Raw genomic sequence first — 20,942 nt, 5'->3', positions numbered from 1 at the left:
TGGGTAGAAAGATAGATAGATGATAGACAGACAGACAGATAGATAGACAGACAGACAGACAGACAGAGATATGGATGGATGGACACATCGTCCTTGACCCCACTGGTTGTAGATGATGGGAGTTGCAACCCAGCCTGCTCTGGTCAGAGCAGATAAGAGAAACCTGGATCGACCTATTGGGGTGCATTTATAAAAGGTCTCTCAACCCTAACCCCCCCCCACCCCCCCACCCCGTCCTTGTCTCCATCGCAGAATGGATTTGTGCAGCTTCCTTGACAATGACGATGACCTCATGAAGCGGATGGTCCCTTTCCGGTGGGAAGATTCGGACCTGTCCTCAAACAGCCTGGAGCTTGGGCTGGATGACTCCCAAGAAGACATCCCGGGGGACAACGGCGGGCCTCTCCTCCGCTGCCTCAAGAGGATCTACCGGAAAACCAAGAAGGCAAAAACAAGACGGCGGAAAGCTCTCAGCTCGGGTAACGGTGGGGGCAGACCAGGAGGGGCAGGGCAGGATTGGAATCTGGGGTCCTGGCTGGTCAGCCCTCTCCTTCCTCCATGAATTAGGAATTAGTGGTAGTCCTCGACTTACAACACAATTGAACCCAACATTTCCGTTGCTAAGCAAGACGGTCATTAAGGGGGTTTTGCCCCATTTCACGACCTTCCTGGCCACCGTTGTTAAGTGAATCGCTGCAGTTGTTAAAGATAGTATAACACAGTGATTAAATGAATCTGACTTCCCCATTGGTCAGGAGGTCGCAAAATTGGATCACGTGACGCTGCAACCATCGTAAGTGTGAGTCAGTTGCCAAGGGTCTGAATTTTGATCCTGCGACCACGGGGAGGCTGCAACGGTCGTAAGTGTGAAAAATGATCCTAAGTCACTTTTTTTGGGACTGTTTAACTTTGAACAGTCACTAAAGGAAAAGTTGTAAGACAGAGGACTACCTCTAGACCAGGAGTAGGCAACCTCGGTGGTTATTTGAGCTTGCCGGGCTGGACTGAGGGTTTGGGATTTAAAAAATTTTAGAATGTGATTTACTTGTTGGGTCTAATTTAATTTAATTTATTTTTACCCTTGTATATTGTGTTTTAACTGCCCTGTACACCGCCCCGAGTCCTTCGGGAGAAGGGCGGTATATAAATCCAATAAAATAAATAAATAAATAAATAAACTCCCAGAATTCCTGAGTCAGCTGAAAAGTTGTAAGACACAGGACTACCTCTAAACCAGGGGTAGGCAACCTCGGCTCTTTTATGACTCATGGACTTCAACTCCCAGAATTCCTGAGTCAGCTGACTCAGGAATTCTGGGAGTTGAAGTCCATGAGTCATAAAAGAGCCGAGGTTGCCTACCCCTGCTCTAGACTTTCTGAGAAGATGCTTCCCTACAATATGTCCTGATTAATAAAACATTGCAGGGAGCCTTGATTATTATTATTATTATTGTTATTATTTTGTCTCTTACCTTTTGATTCCACAAAGGTCTCCACCATCTTTGCATGGATTTGGTGGCATCATGTTCCTCACGAAAGGGTTGGCCAAAGACTTGAAATGTCCCTCGTCTCATTTGTTCAGCAGCTTGTGCATGTTAAGGAGCTTGGAGAAGTCCTCCAAGTCTACAGCTCCCACCCCAGAATTTCCCTCTGGGACATCTCCTGGTTCTCCGGGCGAGGTGGCCGTTCCCACCCATTGGAGGAAGGATTTAATGCCATTCATTCTCTCCGCCGCCCCCTTTGTCGCTGTAGGGTTGGTCCCTGACCTCTCAGCCATGGCCACCATTTGGGAAGAAAACGATGATCCTCAATCTGCCCAGGAACCTGAGCTCTTGCTGGCCTCGTGGAGGAGCAGCTTGGAGTATTTCAACAGCAAAAAAGAGGTATGGAGGATCTTCACCTTCTTAGAACATAGAATAATAGAGTTGAAAAGGACGTTGGAGGTGACCTAGTCCAGGGACAGGCAACCTTGGCTCTTTTATGACTTGTGGACTTCAACTCCCAGAATTCCTGAGCCAGCCATACTGAGGGGAAAGGGAGAGGTTTCAATGCTGAGCCATGCTGGCTCAGGAATTCTGGGAGTTGAAGTCCACAAGTCATGAAGGGGCCAAAGTTTCCCCCATGCTGGCTCAGGAATTCTGGGAGTTGAAGTCCACCAGTCACGAAGGGGCCATAGTTCCCCCATGCTGGCTGAGGAATTCTGGGAGTTGAAGTCTGCAAGTCATGAAGGAGCCAAAGTTTCCCCCATGCTGGCTCAGGAATTCTGGGAGTTGAAGTCCATGAGTCATGAAGGGGCCAAAGTTTCCCCCATGCTGGCTCAGGAATTCTGGGAGTTGAAGTCCATGAGTCATAAAAGAGCCAAGGTTGCCTACCCCCAACATAGTACAACCCCCTGCTCTGACAGGAAACCCTTAACCTATTTTAGACAAATGGCAACCCCTTCTCTAAAACTTCCAGGGTTGGAGTACCCACAACCTCTGGAGGCAAGGAGTTCCACTGGTTAATTGTCCTCACTGTCAGGAAATTTCTCCCTATTTCTAAGTTTGCTTCTCTCCTTGGTGAGTTTCCATCCGTTGCTTCTTGTCCTGCCTTCTTCAGGGGCTTTGGAGAATAGCTTGACTCCCTCTTCTTTGGGGCAGCCCCTCAAATATTGGAAGAGTGATATCATGTCACCCTGGTCTTCCTTCTCATACCCAGTTCCTGTAACGGTTCTTCATATGTTTTGGTCTCCGGCCTCCTAATCATTTCTGTTGCTCTTCTTTTGGTGTTCCCCAAAATCTGTAGAAGATTTAAGCAAAAACAAAGAAGGAACACCTAGGGTCTTTTCATCCCTATTATATCATCCCCATCGTGATGGTGATGATGTTTCCACCAACGGATGTAGACTAATCAAGGAGAGACCCAACCTAGAACTAAGGAGAAATTTCCTGACTGTGAGAGCAATTATCCCGTGGAACGGAAGTTGCCTTCAGAAGTTGGGAGTGCTCCAAGACTGGAAGTTTTTAAGAAGAGACTGGAAAGCCATTCTTTCGGAAGGGGATAGGGTTCCCTGCCTGCCTGAGCAGGGGGTTGGACTAGATGACCTCCAAGGCCCCTTCCAACTCTGTTATCCTGTGTTATAAGGAGGAGGAAGGAAGGAAGGAAGGAGGCATAGATGAGCAAGAAAAGAGAAGGAAAGAAAGAAAGAGAAGGAAGGAAGGAAGGAAGGAAGGAAGGAAAGAAAGAAGAAAGAAAGAAAGAAAGAAAGAAAGAAAGAAAGAAAGAAAGAAAGAAAGAAAGAAAGAAAGAGAAGGAAGGAAGATTCTAAGAAATGTTTCTCCACCTGTGGGTACTCTATCACTGGAGGTTTTCCAGAAGAGACTGGGCAGCCATTTGTCTGGAATGGTAGAAGCTTCTTGGTTGAGCAGGAGGGTTGACTAGATGACCTCCAAGGCCCCTTCCAACTCTGTTATTCTGTTCTGTTCTATTACCATCATCATCATCATCACCACCACCACCACTATTATTATAATTGTTCTTGGGCCTGCATTTTCTATTACGACTTTTCCCCCTAAAAAGAATGCTCAACGGTCAGAAAGATACTATATACTGCTCACATTAAGCAAAAAAAGTAATTTTCTTCTTTTAACTCACTCTCTTTTTTTCCCTCTTTCTTTCCCCCCTCTCTCCCCCTCTACTCCCAAACCCCTTCTAGGATGACGTGATGAAGAAATGTTTCTTTAGATTCTTATCCGTTCTCAGCAAGACGATTAACTGGAACAACATGACTGAATTCTTTCTAGACAATTTCACCTCGGATGTCGTGGGAGCCATAACTGTATGTCTTTGGTCTTTACACCCTTCTTCCAGGGCTGTCCGCAGGGTGTGGTCAAAAAAGTCAAGATGGCCCCCACGGGAGTGCAGGAAGAGCAACACACGAAGCAAACAGGAAGAGTATAGAACCTATAAGGGGTTGGACTAGAAGACCTCCAAGGTCCCTTCCAACTTCTATACTATTCTATTCTATTCTATTCTATTCTATTCTATTCTATTCTATTCTACTCTATTCTATTCTATTCTATTCTATTCTATTCTATTCTTATTCCTATTCCTATTTCTTTTTTAATTCTATTTCTATTCCTTTTCTATTTCTATTCCTGTTCTGTTCTGTTCTGTTCTGTTCTGTTCTGTATTTCTATTCTATTCCATTCCATATTTCTTTTCTTTTCTATTCTGTTCTGTTCTGTTCTGTTCTATTTCTTTTTCTATTCCTTTTCTATTTCTATTTCTATTTCTCCTTCTCTTCTCTTCTCTTCCTATTTCTATTCCTTTCCTATTCCTATTCTATTCTGTTCTATTCTATTCTATTACCTTGTGGCTGCCATCTTCTATTTTTTGACCCCGTCATGTAGACACCCCTGTTTCCTTCTATCTCCCAATAAGGCTGTTTGTCCCAAAGGTGCTTTTTCAAGAGGCAGCTGGACTTCCTTGTTTTTCCTTGAAGATGTTTCACTTCTCATCCAAGAAGCTTCTTCAGTTCTGACCGGATGGTGGGGAAAGGAAGGATTTATACTCCTTGCAGATAGCCGGTCATTTGCATTCTTTCAGAGAGTCGCTGAGGCCACTTGGATGTTTATCTGTGTCCTCAGGGTCACCTGAGTGGTGCAAATTGGTGATCTATCTATCTCCAGTCTACAACACAATCCGTTCAGCAGTTCCAAGAAGGCTCCACACCCATTTGCACCACTCAGGTGACCCTGAGGACACAGGTAAACCTCCAAGTGGCCTCAACGATTCTCTGAAAGAAGGCAAACGACCAGCTGTCTGCAAGGAGTATAAATCCTTCCATTTCCCCACCATTCAGTCAGAACCTGAAGAAGCTTTTGGGATAAGAAGCAAAATGTCTTCAAAAAAACCCAAGAAATTCCAGTTGCCTCCTGAAAAAGGCACCTTTGGGACAGTTGTTACATGAGTCGCTGCAGGTGTTAAGATAGTCACACAGTTGTTAAGCAAATCTGGCTTCCCCGTTGACTTTGCTTAAAAAAGAAGATCACATCAGGGGATCACCTGACCCCGGGACGCTGCAACCGTCATAAATATGAGTCAGTTGCTAGCCGTCTGAATTTTGATCCCATAACCACGGGGATGCTGCCACAGTCCTAAGTGTGAAAAACGGTCGTAAGTCCCCTTTTTCAGAGCCATTGTAACTTCAAAAGGTCACTAAATGAAAAGTTGAGGACTACCTGTATCACCCAAACTACATCAACAAGATCCAGCAATTGGGAAAAGGATGAGTATTTACTTTTTCCTTGTCTTCCAGTGACTGTGAAAAAAAATCTGAAATTGCTCATCACTGCTCCTCAACCTTGGTGGGAAGCGATCCTTTAAATTAAGCTGGCTGGCAGATTCACGAAAGGGGAAACTCCTTATAGACCTCTCCCATGGGTCAGAGGTGGCTGGCTGGGGAATTCTGGGAGTTGAAGTCCGCCCATCTTCAAGTGGCCAAGGTTGAAAAAGACTGCTGTAGATTCTTGCCTTGGTGGACTCACCAGGACCCAGCGCTGGGTGGATGGGACCTGCTTCAAAATTATCTGCTCAACCTTCTATCTTCGACTCTTAGCAGAACCCTAACTCAGAGGTCCTCAACCTTGGCAACTTTAAGACTTGTGGACTTCAACTCCCAGAATTTGCTGGCTGATGAATTCTGGGAGTTGAAGTCCACAAGTCTTAAAGTTGCCAAGGTTGAGGACCCTTGCCCTAACTAGCCCAAACTAGCAAAACCCAAAATTATCTGCTCAACCTTGTATCCTGAACTCTTAGCAGAACCCTAACTCAGAGGTCCTCAACCTTGGCAACTTTAAGACTTGTGGACTTCAACTCCCAGAATTTGCTGGCTGATGAATTCTGGGAGTTGAAGTCCACAAGTCTTAAAGTTGCCAAGGTTGAGGACCCTTGCCCTAACTAGCCCAAACTAGCAAAACCCAAAATTATCTGCTCAACCTTGTATCCTCAACTCTTAGCAGAACCCTAACTCAGAGGTCCTCAACCTTGGCAACTTTAAGACTTGTGGACTTCAACTCCCAGAATTTGCTGGCTGATGAATTCTGGGAGTTGAAGTCCACAAGTCTTAAAGTTGCCAAGGTTGAGGACCCTTGCCCTAACTAGCCCAAACTAGCAAAACCCAAAATTATCTGCTCAACCTTGTATCCTCAACTCTTAGCAGAACCCTAACTCAGAGGTCCTCAACCTTGGCAACTTTAAGACTTGTGGACTTCAACTCCCAGAATTTGCTGGCTGATGAATTCTGGGAGTTGAAGTCCACAAGTCTTAAAGTTGCCAAGGTTGAGGACCCTTGCCCTAACTAGCCCAAACTAGCAAAACCCAAAATTATCTGCTCAACCTTGTATCCTCAACTCTTAGCAGAACCCTAACTCAGAGGTCCTCAACCTTGGCAACTTTAAGACTTGTGGACTTCAACTCCCAGAATTTGCTGGCTGATGAATTCTGGGAGTTGAAGTCCACAAGTCTTAAAAGTTGCCAAGGTTGAGGACCCTTGCCCTAACTAGCCCAAACTAGCAAAACCCAAAATTATCTGCTCAACCTTGTATCCTCAACTCTTAGCAGAACCCTAACTCAGAGGTCCTCAACCTTGGCAACTTTAAGACTTGTGGACTTCAACTCCCAGAATTTGCTGGCTGATGAATTCTGGGAGTTGAAGTCCACAAGTCTTAAAGTTGCCAAGGTTGAGGACCCTTGCCCTAACTAGCCCAAACTAGCAAAACCTAAAATTATCTGCTCAACCTTGTATCCTCAACTCTTAGCAGAACCCTAACTCAGAGGTCCTCAACCTTAGCAACTAAGACTTGTGGACTTCAACTCCCAGAATTTGCTGGCTGATGAATTCTGGGAGTTGAAGTCCAAAAGTCTTAAAGTTGCCAAGGTTGAGGACCCTTGCCCTAACTAACCCAAACTAGCAAAACCCAAAATTATCTGCTCAACCTTGTATCCTCAGCTCTTAGCAGAACCCTAACTAGCAGACTCTAAAGGAGGTGGGGTCTTCAACCTTTTGAAGTTCTCTTTAGCAGAGCTGAGATCGTCTGACTGGGGACGCGTCTTTCTTGTTGACAGGAGATGGTGAAGCAAGAACTTCCAGAGCCCAACGTTATCTGTCTTCAGGCAATGAACACCATCACTGACTTCAGGTAAATCTGCTTCTCCCTCGATCTACCGGATGACTTCATCTGGGTGGTCCAGAGTGGTCAAGCCGTCTGCCTCTGAACTTCTCACTCACCTTCATTAAAAAAAAAAGTCTACTTGGGTATCCAGGAAAGTAGATGGGCAAAGGGTGAAAACAGTTGCCATAATAGATGTTCTGTCTCCATTGATTTAATATGAGGAGCCAGTTTGGCCTAGCGGTTAAGGTGCTACCCTAGAAACCAGGAGACTGTGAGTTATAATAATAATAATAAAGTTGGAAGGAACCTTGGAGATCATCTAATCCAACCCCCTGCTCAGGCAGGAAACCCTATACCATATCAGACAAATGGCTGTCCAGTTTCTTCTTAAATACTTCCAGTGTTGGAGCATTCCCAGCTTCTGGAGGCAGGTTGTTCCATGGGTGAATTGTCCTCACTGTCAGGAAGTTTCTCCTTAGTTCTAGGTTGCTTCTCTCCTTGATGAGTTTCCGTGTGTTGCTTCTTGTCCTGCCTTCAGGCACTTTGGAGAATAGCTTGAGTCCCTCTTCTTTGGGGCAGCCCCTGAGATATTGGAAAACTGCTATCATGTCCCCCCTCGTCCTTCTCAGGCGTGAAAGCCAGTGGCGTGACTTTAGGCCAATTGCCAGGAGATGGTGAATTATAGTCTTGCCTTAGACATGAAAGCTGGCTGGGTGACTCAGGGCCAATCACCAGGAGAGAGTGAGTTCCAGTTTTGCCTTAAGCATGAAAGAAGCCTGGGTGAGTTTGGGCCAATCACTAGGGGATGGTGAGTTCTAGTTTTGCCTTAGGCATGAAAGAAGCCTGAGTGACTCTGGGCCAATCACCAGGAGAGGGTGAGTTCTAGTTTTGCCTTAGGCATGAAAGAAGGCTGGATGACTCAGGGCCAATCATCAGGAGACGGTGAGTTCTAGTCCTGCTTTAATCATAAAAGCCAGCAGGATGAAGCTGGACCAATCACCTGGAGACGGTGAGTTCTGGTCCTGCCTTAGACATCAAAGTTGGCTAGGTGACTCAGGACCAATCACCAGGGGACGGTGAATTCTAGTCTAGCCATGAAAGCCAGCTGGGTGACTTTGGGCAAGTCCCTCTTTCTCAACCCAGCCCACCTCACAGGGTTGTCATTTTGTGGGAAACAGGAGGAGGAAGGAGCATTAGGTCAGTTTGCCCCTCTGAGGTATTTCCAAAAATAATAAAGGTGGGATATAAATTAAAAATCAATAATTTCTCCCAAGTCCATGCAAAGGGAGTTAAGGATGGCGCCTCCCAGTTGCTCTAACCACTGGGCACTGTTTCAAAACAGTGCAATTATGCAAAATTCCTTGCTTTGTCCTCAGCCAAGACTTCTGGCTGCAGGTAACATCGACTTAGACTTAAGTGGCTAATAAATTTAGATAAATAAATAAATAAATAAATAAATAAATAAATAAATAAATAAATAAATAAATAAATAAATAAATAAATCATAGCAGATTACCGGCTGATGATCTGTAAGCCCAGGACCGTCTCTGATAAATCTGTCACGTTCATCTTGTCCTGGCTTTTGGAATAATTTAGGAGTCTTTCTTATCCGGAAACAGGATGTGGGTTCAAACAAGGACAACCGTGTTTGTTCTCCCGGTTATCGTTAAGTAATTCCCTAAGCAACAACTGTGCCGTGGGAAGAAAAAAAAACTGGAAAGATTCTGTGAAACAGTTAACGAAATATTTTAATTTCTGCTCCGGGTTTATTTGTTTGGCTTAGAAGCTAGAAAAAGAATATCAACCTTGTTACAGAGGACCGGAGTCCTGGTTAGTTCAACAACTTTCTTCCAGTTTGGAGCAGGGCTTTCCAACTTTTGACACTTGTGGACTTCAACTCCCAGAATTCCTCAGCCAGCATGGACACCACAGCTGGCTGAGGAATTCTGGGAGTTGAAGTCCACAAGTCTTAAAGTTGCCACATTTGGAGAGCCCTGTGTAAGATCCTCACAGACTTAATCTGGTTTTGGCTAACTGTCCTGGGAACCCAACTGTCGCCTTTGCAAATTATCCCTTCGAAGGTGGGCTGATCCCAGCCCTTGTGATTCTTTCCCTCAAACCATGGCTTAGCAAGATGGGCAAACCTAGTTACCATCTCCTTCTCAGAGTGGGGACATGCAGATAGTCCATGGATGTATAAGGTACTGATTACCACTGGACCGTGATTGGTGTCTTCTGTTCATACCATCTCATGCTGGCTGGGAAGTTCTGGACATCAGAAGTCCACCATCTTAAAAGTTGCCAAGTTTGAAGAACACCTAAACCAGGGATAGGCAACCTTGGCTCTTTCATGACTCGTGGACTTCAACTCCCAGAATTCCTGAGCCAGCCACGCTGAGGGAAAAGGGAGAGGTTTCCAAGCTGAGCCAAGCTGGCTCAGGAATTCTGGGAATTCTGGGAATTGAAGTCCACGAGTCATGAAGGAGCCATAGTTTCCCCATGCTGGCTCAGGAATTCTGGGAGTTGAAGTCCGCAAGTCATAAAGGGGCCAAAGTTTCCCCCATGCTGGCTCAGGAATTCTGGGAGTTGAAGTCCACAAGTCATGAAGGGGCCATAGTTCCCCCATGCTGGCTCAGGAATTCTGGGAGTTGAAGTCCACGAGTCATGAGAGGGCCAAAGTTCCCCCATGCTGGCTCAGGAATTCTGGGAGTTGAAGTCCACGAGTCATGAAGGGGCCATAGTTCCCCCATGCTGGCTCAGGAATTCTGGGAGTTGAAGTCCACAAGTCATGAGAGGGCCAAAGTTCCCCCATGCTGGCTCAGGAATTCTGGGAGTTGAAGTCCACAAGTCATGAAGGGGCCATAGTTCCCCCATGCTGGCTCAGGAATTCTGGGAGTTGAAGTCCACAAGTCACGAAGGGGCCACAGCTCCCCCATGCTGGCTCAGGAATTCTGGGAGTTGAAGTCCACAAGTCATGAAGGGGCCATAGTTTCCCCCATGCTGGCTGAGGAATTCTGGGAGTTGAAGTCCACAAGTCATGAAGGGGCCACAGTTCCCCCATGCTGGCTCAGGAATTCTGGGAGTTGAAGTCCACGAGTCACGAAGGGGCCATGATTCCCCCATGCTGGCTCAGGAATTCTGGGAGTTGAAGTCCACGAGTCATAAAAGAGCCAAGGTTGCCTACCCCTGATCCAAACTATCCAAATGACACCGTCTCCATTCCTAGATCCAGTTTCTGAAGAGACCAGTTCAGAGCCTAAAAAACTCACGCTGGAGGTTTTGTGGGGTTTTGAGAATGTTCTCCCTTCAGTAGGAGTAGCCAAAAGAGGCCATTTTTCATTCCAGCTTCTTCTAACTTTGCCAACTGAGTCAACATGATGATCTCTGGGGCGCGTTTTGCATTGTCCCCATCTGATTGTCCCCGCAGTGTCCCAAAACATTCATGGTTTCTTTTCGTTTCCTTCAGCAAGAAGCGCATCATGAAAACCATGGGGTCCTACAAGAAAGGTCTCCTCCTCCGGACTTTTTTCAAGAGTGTCTTCTCGTTGTCACCTGTGAAGGCAGGACAGGAGGAAGAGGGAGTGGACCCTTCTACCGTTCATTACACAAAGGTGTCCTGGTTTTCCTTTCCAGATCCAGGACTTGATCGCTTGCTTACTATCACGCACGGATGTCTTCTTCTCTCTCTGCTTTGCTTCTAGCAGCGGCTTCAGTGCAAATGTATGCGTTGATAGCTACTCTGTTCAATGTTCACCTCTAGCACAATGAACTACAACGCCAATCCTTCCTCAGCCACAGATTAACAAAACAACCAGCCCAGGACACGAGAGTTAGCAGTTCCAGGGTATTCGCCGAATCAGAGAACTGTAAAGTTGGGAGGGACCACAAAGATCCACCAGGATAATCCATCTAATCCAGGGTTGGGTGATTTTGGCCCCTTGATCTGCTGTGGACTTCAACTCCCAGAATTCCTGAGCCATGCTGGCTCAGGAATTCTGGGAGTTGAAGTCTATAGGGAGATTAAGGGGCCATAGTCGCCCACCCTGATCTACTCCAATGTTTCCCAAACACGGCCTCTTTAAGACGTGTGGACTTCAACTCCCAGAGTTCCCCAGCCAGCGTTGAAGTCCGCACATCTTCAAGTGGAGAAGGATGAGAAACACTGCAGTAAATTTTGTTTTGAGGAGAGCTATCTGGATTTTATTAGGGACGCGGTGGCCCAGTGGGTTAGGATGCTGAGCCTGTCGATCAGAAGGTCAGCAGTTTGGCGGGTTGAATCCCGAGTGCCGCGTAACAGAGCGCCTGTTACTCGTCCCAGCTTCTGCCAACCTAGCAGTTCGAAAGCACGTAAAAATGCAAGTAGGAAAATAGGGACCACTGCGGTGGGAAGGTAACAGCGTTCCGTGCGCCTTTGGCGTCTAGTCATGCCGGCCACATGACCACGGAGACGTCCTTGGACAAGCGCTGGCTCTTCGGCTTTGAAACGGAGATGAGCACCGGCCCCTAGAGTCGGAAACGACTAGCACGCATGTGCGGGGGAACCTTTGCCTTTACCTTTACCTATCTGGATTTTGGAGGATCTGGAAACTAGGCCCAGCGAGGGGTAGTTACAAGACCAGGAACAAGACATGTCTAGCTTACACACAAGAAGATGGAGATAATACTGGTCTTCAAATATCCTTATGAGCAAGCTTGTGTGTTTGCTGTTGCAACTAAGAACAGGAAAGGTTTGGTGGGTTGAAAATAAAATAATGGAGATACAAGCTAAATCTCAGCAGGAATCTTTGGTGGGACGTTGAACAATCAAACAGCCCACATAAAAGGGAGGGGAGATGTCTTGGCTGGAGGTTCTCAGCTGGGGACTGGATAATCACTGGTCAAAGATGGCTTGCACAGAGGTTGGTTTAGAGGACCTCTAAGGTCCCTTCCAACACAGACAAGTTAACATTTTTTGATACTTTGAGTTGGTTGTTAAGGTCAAGAGCATGGCCAAAACCATCAAGCTATGATGGCTGGGGAATTCTGGGGGTTGAAGTCCACATGTGTTTAAAAAAAGCTTAAAAAACAGCTGAAGTAGACAAACACTAGCACAGGGGTCTTCACGCTGGCTGAGGAATTCTGGGAGTTGAAGTCCACAAGTCATAAAAGGGCCAAGTTTGAAGACCCCTGCACTAGCAGGCTGTTTTCTCCTAGGACAGGGGTAGGCAACCTTGGCTCTTTTATGACTCGTGGACTTCAATACCCAGAATTCCTGAACCAGGCACTCTGACTCAGGAATTCTGGGAGTTGAAGTCCACAAGTCATAAAAGAGCCAAGGCTGCCTACCCCTGGTCTTAGGAGATCTTTGACACCATCTGCTTCTTCTGTACGTTAAGCCAATGTTGTTCATTAAACCAGGGATAGAAATTTGGGTTTGGGGAAGGGAGAGATGCACAAATGGGGTGGAAAGGTCCCATCAGGCTTGTGGGTAGAGTTGGGTTGAGAAGTTTGGGACATTTCATTTATTCATTTATTTTACATTGGATAGGGTTGATGTTTGTTGTCAGTTGCAAAGTCGTGTCCGACCCATCGCGACCCCATGGACAACGTTCCTCCAGGCCTTCCTGTCCTCCACCATCTTCTGGAGTCCATTTAGGCTCAAGATAGATGATAGATAGATACATATATAGATACATAAAATAGATGGAAGATGGATGGATGGATAGATAGATAGATAGATAGATAGATAGATAGATAGATAGATAGAAAAAGAGACACATAGGTAGAGGGAGAAATGATGGATGGATAGATAGACAGACAAATAGATAGATGATGATGTTGTTGTTAGCTGCAAAGTCGTGTCCGACCCATCGTGACCCCATGGACAACGTTCCTCCAGGCCTTCCTGTCCTCCACCATCTTCTGGAGTCCCTTTAAGCTGACGCCTCCTGTTTAAGGGACTCCATCCAGCCACCTCATTCTCTGTCGTCCCCTTCTTCTCTTGCCCTCAATCTTTCCCAGCAAGGGTTGATGTAGAAGACCTCTAAGGTCCTTCCAATCCTATGGTTCTATATAAAAAGTCTACGCTAGGGATTCTGGAAGTTGTAGTCCATACATCTTAAAGTTGTTAAGATTGAGGAACACTGCCCTACAACATCTGGAGATGATGTTGCCCCACCAGGCTTCTTGAATTGTTTGCAGAAGACACCGTTGGCCACAAACTTTCAGGGCTGACCAGCTGGTGGACATTTGATGAAGAATTCAGTGGTCTCTGCCTCTCTGGACTGCTCATAGTTTCCAAATTCTTTATTGCCTCTGTCCTGAAACTTGCTATCTCTATCTCCTAGAATCTCTTCATTGGAACTTACCAAGCCTTCAGTGAACTGCTCCAGCAGTTAATGGTGGAGAATCCAATTCCTTCAGAGCTGGAAAGGATCTTGCAAGTAAGTTATTTGGGAGGAAAATCTTATGATTGGTTCCTCGCACATATCTCCGTGAAGAGTCCCTGATCCAGGCCAAAAGTCTCTAAAAGGTGAAATCGTGGGAACGGAACCAAAATTATTTTGACTGATGAAGTTGCTCGGAGGAGCAGCGAAACATCTCAGATTAACAAATTTTGGTCCAGTTGCCATGGTTTAACCCAGGGGTAGGCAACCTTAGCTCTTTTATGACTGGTGGACTTCAACTCCCAGAATTCCTGAGCCAGCCATGCTGAGGGGAAAGGGAGAGGTTTCCATGCTGAGCCATGCTGGCTGAGGAATTCTGGGAGTTGAAGTCCACAAGTCATGAAGGGGCCATAGTTCCCCCATGCTGGCTGAGGAATTCTGGGAGTTGAAGTCCACAAGTCATGAAGGGGCCATAGTTCCCCCATGCTGGCTGAGGAATTCTGGGAGTTGAAGTCCACAAATCATGAAGGGGCCATAGTTCCCCCATGCTGGCTGAGGAATTCTGGGAATTGAAGTCCACGAGTCATGAAGGGGCCATAGTTCCCCCATGCTGGCTGAGGAATTCTGGGAGTTGAAGTCCACAAGTCATGAAGGGGCCATAGTTCCCCCATGCTGGCTGAGGAATTCTGGGAGTTGAAGTCCACAAGTCATGAAGGGGCCATAGTTCCCCCATGCTGGCTGAGGAATTCTGGGAGTTGAAGTCCACAAATCATGAAGGGGCCATAGTTCCCCCATGCTGGCTGAGGAATTCTGGGAATTGAAGTCCACAAGTCATGAAGGGGCCATAGTTCCCCCATGCTGGCTGAGGAATTCTGGGAGTTGAAGTCCACAAGTCATGAAGGGGCCATAGTTCCCCCATGCTGGCTGAGGAATTCTGGGAGTTGAAGTCCACCAGTCATGAAGAGGCCATAGTTCCCCCATGCTGGCTCAGGAATTCTGGGAGTTGAAGTCCATGAGTCATAAAAAACCCAAGTTTGCCTACCACTGGTGTAAACTTTTAGATACTGTGGGTCCTTCATATTGATATATTAGAAAACATTAGGGCAGTGGTGGAATTCAAATACCTGAACAACCGGTTCTCTTATTTGATGCAGGCCTGGTCCTCTGAGGCCTAGAATGGACTTCCAGAAGTGGCATCCATGCACTTCCGGCAGGCTGTTCTAGGGCTGGGAGGCATCCAAGGCTTAGAACGGACTTCTGGAAGTGGCATCCACGCACTCTCAATGGGCTGTTCTAGGCCTGGGAGGCCTCCTCCATGCCTCCGAGGCTTAGACTGGACTTCTGGAAGCCAGATGGTTCTCCGAATGCAGCAAAATTTAGCTCCCGGTTCTACTGAATCCCACCACTGCATTTGGGGGAGAAAGCCCTGAAGTTAGTATGGCAAGCATTGGTATATTCCAATGACTTTTTGGCTCTCTGGCTATCTAATTTTTTTAAATTTTGGTGGATGAGGTTTGTCACACCGTTTTCCAGATGTTCAGGCTGGATTTGGCATTTTTGCCCACCTCTTGAGTCCCTCCCAAGCACCTGGGAGAACAGATGTGGACGTTTGAGGGCGCTGAAGGTTTTATAGCAGGATTTCAGCTATTCTGAGCAAAGCTGCCTTTCGCAAGTGACCAACGGGGTTTTCATCCATGTCGACGGCGTTCAAGGGATGCTCCAGATGTTTGGGGATTGCGCCCAAGACACCCCTCACTGCTGGTGCTATCCTTGCTTTCTTTTCCCACGGTGGTTCCATTTCTATTTGTGGGTCTTAGCATTTTGTGGTCACCTCCAGTTCTTTCTCTTCATTCCTGCTGTCTCCAGGTACTGCCATGTCCACTATTCAGACATATTTGTCTTATCAATAATTGTTACGTCTGGGGTATTGTGTGACAGGTGCTTGTTTACAGGGAGGCGAGGAGGCTGGTCTTACTGTAGGTTTCTTGTGGTAACGCAATGACTTCAAACTGATGACACATTTAATCCCACCTTCCAGCTCAGCTTTTTATTTTCCTACAAGTTCACTCTGTTGTTGTTTTTTTACTTCTGTACAATCAATACACAAAATGCAGAATTATGGAATTGTGTGCAGAGTTTTGATGGCCCCCTTCAATGGCACCTTTCTGGCTGGCATCTTGACTTTTTTTGACCACATGCTGCAGAACCACACGCTGGCTGCTTTTATATCCCAGGGATTGCTCTTTGCTTCTTTTCCTGTCTGGTTTGATCTTCAGTGTGTCAACATCCAGCTCAGGGATCCAAATGAATCACCAGGATCATTTCGGTTCCGAAATTCTTACTGTTTATTGAACACACGGCATAGTATTGTCGAAGCAAAATTCACTCTGAGGTTCCCAGACACCAGATCAAAGAATGAAACAATTGCCTCTTCGCCCAAGCCCCCTGCCCTCTCGCTTAGTCTCTGTAAAGAATTTCCCTTTGTTATGGGAACCGTCTGCTTTTCTTGCACACTTGCTTCAGTGTCCTTGGAAGCGAGTCAGGCTCTCACAGTATTCAGCAGAATCAACAAAGTTTCATTTCTCTAGCTAAACATTTTTAAAGCGACATCTCCTCACACACACACACACACACACACACACACACACCTCTAATGGCAAGACTAAAAGAAGAGACACGTAGCTCCCAAAGTTTCATTCTTGACCCAGGGACCACTAAGACTGCCCAAATGAGCTGGGACACCCCTTTAAAGTTCTGGGTGTGTTTCTGTCTTCCTCTTCCCTTTTCCTTTACTCCCACGTAGCTCATGGTTCCTTGGCTGCAGGCCTCGGAGGCTGACCTGCGCGAGAGGGCCATCTGGAGCAGCGCCTCGCTCCTCAATTTTGTCGCCAACAAATTGCAGCTGGAGGTGAGTCGCCACGAATCGGTCACCACGAGAAAAGAAATGTATCGATTACGCTTTTGTCATTTATTCCATGCATTTATTGTTCTTTGTTTATTATTGCATTATGCTGTGGTTTAAGGCGGTGTCGCTCAACCTGGCAACTTTTAAGACGGGTGGTGGACTTCAGCTCCCAGAATTCCCCAGGCACCATGGTAGTTGCTAAGGTTTCTGGGAATTGAAGTTCACATACTTCCAAGTGGCCCAACTGGAGAATTCTGAGAGTCTGTAAAGATTTGGACCTACTTTGAGTCTGCTACATTTTGCCCCAAACACACTGCTGGGTAGAAATGATAGATCCCAATTCATATAGAATAGCAGAGTTGGAAGGGACCTTGGAGGTCTTCTAGTCCAACCCCTTCCTCAAGCAGGAGACTCAATACTATTACAAACAAATGGCTGTCCAGCCTCTTCTTAAAAGCCTCCAGGGATGGAGCACCCACAATTTCTGGAGTTAACCCATTTCACTGGTTAATTGTCCTCACTGTCAGGAAGTTTCTCCTTGGTTCCAGGTTGCTTCTCTCCTTGATTATTTTCCATCCGTTGCTTCTTGTTCTGCCTTCAGGTGCTTTGGAGAATAGCTTGAATCCCTCTTCTTTGGGGCAGCCCCTGAGATATTGGAAGACTGCTATCCTGTCACCCCTGGTCCTCCTTTTCAATGAAATAGACATAACAATAACAATAACAATAACAATAACAATAACAATAACAATAACAATAACAATAACAATAACAATAACAATAACAATAACAATAACAATAACAATAATAATAATAATAATAATAATATGACAAAAAAGTCTGGATAGTGGACGTGGCAGTGCCTGGAGACAGCAGAATAGATGACAAAGAACTGGAGAAGATAACAAAATGCAAAGACCCACAAATAGAAATAGAAAGACTGTGGCAAAGGCAAGCAAGGCTAGTAGTACCAATAGCAATAGGCACCCTGGGTGCATAATCCCAAAACAGCTGGAGCACCACTTGGACACCATCATCGGCATTGACAAATGCGCCATCAGTCAATTGCAAAAGGCGGCCTTGCTAGGAACTGCTTCCATCCTGCAATGATTCCAAATTTTAAATTTTAGAACGTGTTTTATTGCTTGGGCTATTTGGTTTAATTTATTTTAATTTTTGTATATTATGTTTTTGTATATAGTGTTTTAATTGCCCTGTACACCGCCCCGAGGCCTTCGGGAGAGGGGCGGTATATAAATCCAAATAATAAATAAATAAATAAATAAATAAATAAATAAATAAATAAATAAATAAATAAATAAATAAATAAATAAATAAATATCTGGAATACCATCCAACATCCACATCTGCCTAACCCAGGTCCTTGGTAAGGACTCGATAGGTAGACAAAAATGCCAAATCCAGTCTGAACATCTGGCTGGCTGTGTGATTAATAATAATAATAAAAATAATAACAACAGGGGCTGCCCCAAAGAAGAGGGAGTCAAGCTATTCTCCAAAGCCCCTGAAGGCAGGACGAGAAGCAACGGATGAAAACTAGTCAAGGAGAGAAGCAACCTAGAACTAAGGAGAAACTTCCTGACAGTCAGAACAATTAACCAGTGGAACAACCTGCCTCCAGAAGTGGTGAATCCTCCAACGCTGGAGGTTTTCAAGAAGAGACTGGACAGCCATTTGCCTGAAATGGTATAGGGTTTCCTGCCTTAGCAGGGGGTTGGACTAGATGACCTCCAAGGTCCCTTCCAACTTCTTCTTCTTCTTCTTCTTCTTCTTCTTCTTATTATTATTATTATTATTATTATTATTATTATTATTATTAACAACAACAACAACAACAACAACAACATAAAGTTGGAAGGGACCCTGGAGGTCATCTAGTCCAACCCCTGCAACCGTTCTTCATATGTTTTGGCCTCTAGTCCTTTACTCAGAATAGGGAAGGCCAGAGCTGGAAGGGAACTTGGAGGTCATCTAGTCCAACCCACCCCCTTCTTCTTTGGGGCAGCCTCTCAACACCCCATTCCTCAGTACGGTGCAAGATCAGAGATCACCCTTCTTTGCTTCTAACCTTCTGATCATTTCTCTCCTCTTAGACCAAGTCCAAATTCTCCCACCTCGGTCATCTGGTAGCCATTCTGGGAATCTGCTGCGGTGATCCGGTCAAATCGATCTGTTCGAAAGCTGCCAAGAGCATCCATCTTCTGCTTTCCATCGTGCTGGGGCAAAAAAGTAAGAGGGTTAAGCGGGGATTGAAGAGCACAAAGTTCCCCCAGCTCGCAGGGGCTCCTAGAGACCATCAGGCCCAGCCTGCCAGCTCAGTCCAGCTTAAATCCCGAACAGATCTGGCCTCTCTTTCTTCAGATCCAAGGAAGGAGACTTTTCATTCCACCTCTGAGGATCCCCTGCCTGGTCAATAACAGAGATGCCTCCAGGCTCGGTTCAATTTTCAGCGGGGAAAATGAAATAAAAGCTACGTTCTTAAGCAGCACGTGGCAAATTAAAAGGGGCCTCCCTTGACGCATAAAACCACAATTCGGCCCAGAATTTCCGTTGCTAAGCAAGGCGGTGGCTAAGTGAGTTTTGCCCCATTTTACGACCTATCTTGCCACAGTTGTTAAGTGAATCCCTGCAGCGGTTTAGTAGCATGGTTGTTAAGTGGATCTGGCTTCCCCCTTGTCAGAAGGTCGCAAAAGGGGAGCACGTGACACCCCCCCCCGGGACGCAGCAACCGTCATAAATACATGCCAGTTGCCAAGCGTCTGAATTGTGATCACGGGACCGTGGGGACGCTGCAACGGACGTAAACGTGAAAAACAGTCATTATTTTTACTGCCGTCGTAATTTCAAATCGTCACTAAGTGAGCTGTTGTAACTCGAGGACTAAGCGTGCTGATCCTTTTGTGGGTTCCTGCTGGGACCTCTGCCAGCATCTCAGGCTAGCTTGCCAACCCAGGGAATGGGTTAAGGGCGTTGTGTGAAGTCAGCCCGCTCATTTGAAAAGTCCGAGAGTGACTCTGGGTTCTGCTGTCTGTGTGCCAGTTGCAAAATTAGACCAGAAGAACGTCCACACCGACGTCATTAAGTGGAAGCACCAGGAATTTCTGGAGACCTGGAATCCGATGGTTTTCCTCAAGAACCCTTCCAGAGTCGCTGAGGTAAATGGGATGGATGAAGGCCCAGGTTGTCACCAGCGTAGGGAAGGGGAAGGGGAAGGGGAAGGGGAAGGGGAAGGGGAAGGGGAAGGAGAGGAAAGGAAAGGGAAGGGAAGGGAAGGGAAGGGAAGGGAAGGGAAGGGAAGGGAAGGGAAGGGAAGGGAAGGGAAGGAAAGGAAAGGAAAGGAAAGGAAAGGAAAGGAAAGGAAGGGAAGGAAAGGAAAGGAAAGGAAGGGAAGGAAAGGAAAGGAAGGGAAAGGAAGGGAAGGGAAAGGAAGGGAAGGGAAGGGAAGGGAAGGGGAAAGGAAAGGAAAGGAAAGGAAGGGAAAGGAAGGAAAGGGAAGGGAAGGGAAGGGAAGGGAAGGAAAAGGAAAAGGAAAAGGAAAAGGAAAAAGCCAAGCCCCTTCTTCCTGCTCTCCCTTCTCCAGGTGTTCAGTGTCTACTTCAGCCCCAGAGAGAAGACCGATTTCCTCCTGACCCTCCTGGACGGGCTGACCGAGGCCTGCGGCAATTTCTCTTGGGCCGCTGCAGAGTCTCTTCTCGCCAGCATCGCAAGGACCTGCGGTCCAGAAATAGAAAAGGTCAGTCACACACACACACACACACACACACACACACACACACACACACACCACAAAGCCTGGGGAAGCTCCTGGATCCCCCCCCCTCGGAGACCCCTCGCAGCACCTATTCCCAGGCGCCTGGGTGATCGCTAAACTGGGCTGTTTCCTCCAGGCCATTTATATACGGAGCATTGTATAACTTGAAGGGTGCTGAATGCGGGAATTCCCTTGCGACTGGATTGAACCCAAGAACAGGCGCTGAAGGGATAGGCTGGGCTCCGGAAGTCCTCCACTTACAACGTTTCGTTTAGCAACCATTCAAAGTTATGGCAGCAATTTTTTTAAAAAAATGATTGTTTTTTTTTTTTCATTCTTAACGATCGTGGTAGCAGCCCCGCGGTAACATGATCAAAATTCAGCCGCTTGGCAGCTGACTCACATTTATGACGGTCGCAATGTCCCGGGAGACACGTGATCCCCTTTTTGTGACCTTCTGACAATCGAAGTCAAGGGGGGTAACCCGGAATCACTTAATCGTCGTGTTACTCATTTAAACAGCTGCAGTGACTCATTTAGTGACTGGCAAGTAAAGTCGTAAAGCGGGGCACAACTCACTTAACAAACGTTTTGTTTAACGTCAGTGGTTGTGGGCTCAGTTGCGGTCGCGAGCAGTACCTGGGATCTCTTTCAGAAATGGCTTATTTAATTGTCTTAACGCTTTTAGAGATCTTCGGGGCGACAAATTTGAAAAGCCACCTAGTGAGTTTTCCTTCATTCTTGAACAAA

The 20,942-nt window shown here is 46.4% G+C and overlaps 2 protein-coding genes across 2 annotated transcripts in view; one reads left to right on the top strand and one right to left on the bottom strand.

Moving 5' to 3' along the window:
* PGM2L1 (phosphoglucomutase 2 like 1) overlaps positions 1-20,942 on the bottom strand; it is a 212,749-nt gene that overhangs the window by 63,233 nt on the left and 128,574 nt on the right. The window lies entirely within an intron of this gene.
* LOC308668035 (maestro heat-like repeat-containing protein family member 7) overlaps positions 254-20,942 on the top strand; it is a gene marked incomplete at both ends in the record, with an annotated part of 38,928 nt that continues 18,239 nt past the window's right edge. The window contains 10 exons of the mRNA XM_081327695.1: positions 254-479; positions 1,752-1,882; positions 3,694-3,816; positions 7,107-7,180; positions 10,620-10,764; positions 13,480-13,575; positions 16,322-16,426; positions 18,535-18,670; positions 19,481-19,596; positions 20,022-20,174. Of these exons, the coding sequence (XP_081183821.1) occupies positions 254-479; positions 1,752-1,882; positions 3,694-3,816; positions 7,107-7,180; positions 10,620-10,764; positions 13,480-13,575; positions 16,322-16,426; positions 18,535-18,670; positions 19,481-19,596; positions 20,022-20,174 (1,305 nt within the window). The remainder of the gene's footprint in view (positions 480-1,751; positions 1,883-3,693; positions 3,817-7,106; positions 7,181-10,619; positions 10,765-13,479; positions 13,576-16,321; positions 16,427-18,534; positions 18,671-19,480; positions 19,597-20,021; positions 20,175-20,942) is intronic.

Source organism: Vipera berus, assembly GCF_964194415.1.
Source record: "Vipera berus genome assembly, chromosome: 4".
Lineage (NCBI taxonomy): Eukaryota > Metazoa > Chordata > Lepidosauria > Squamata > Viperidae > Vipera > Vipera berus.
Note: the sequence above shows the minus strand (reverse complement) of the source record. Positions and strands in the feature narration are given on the sequence as shown.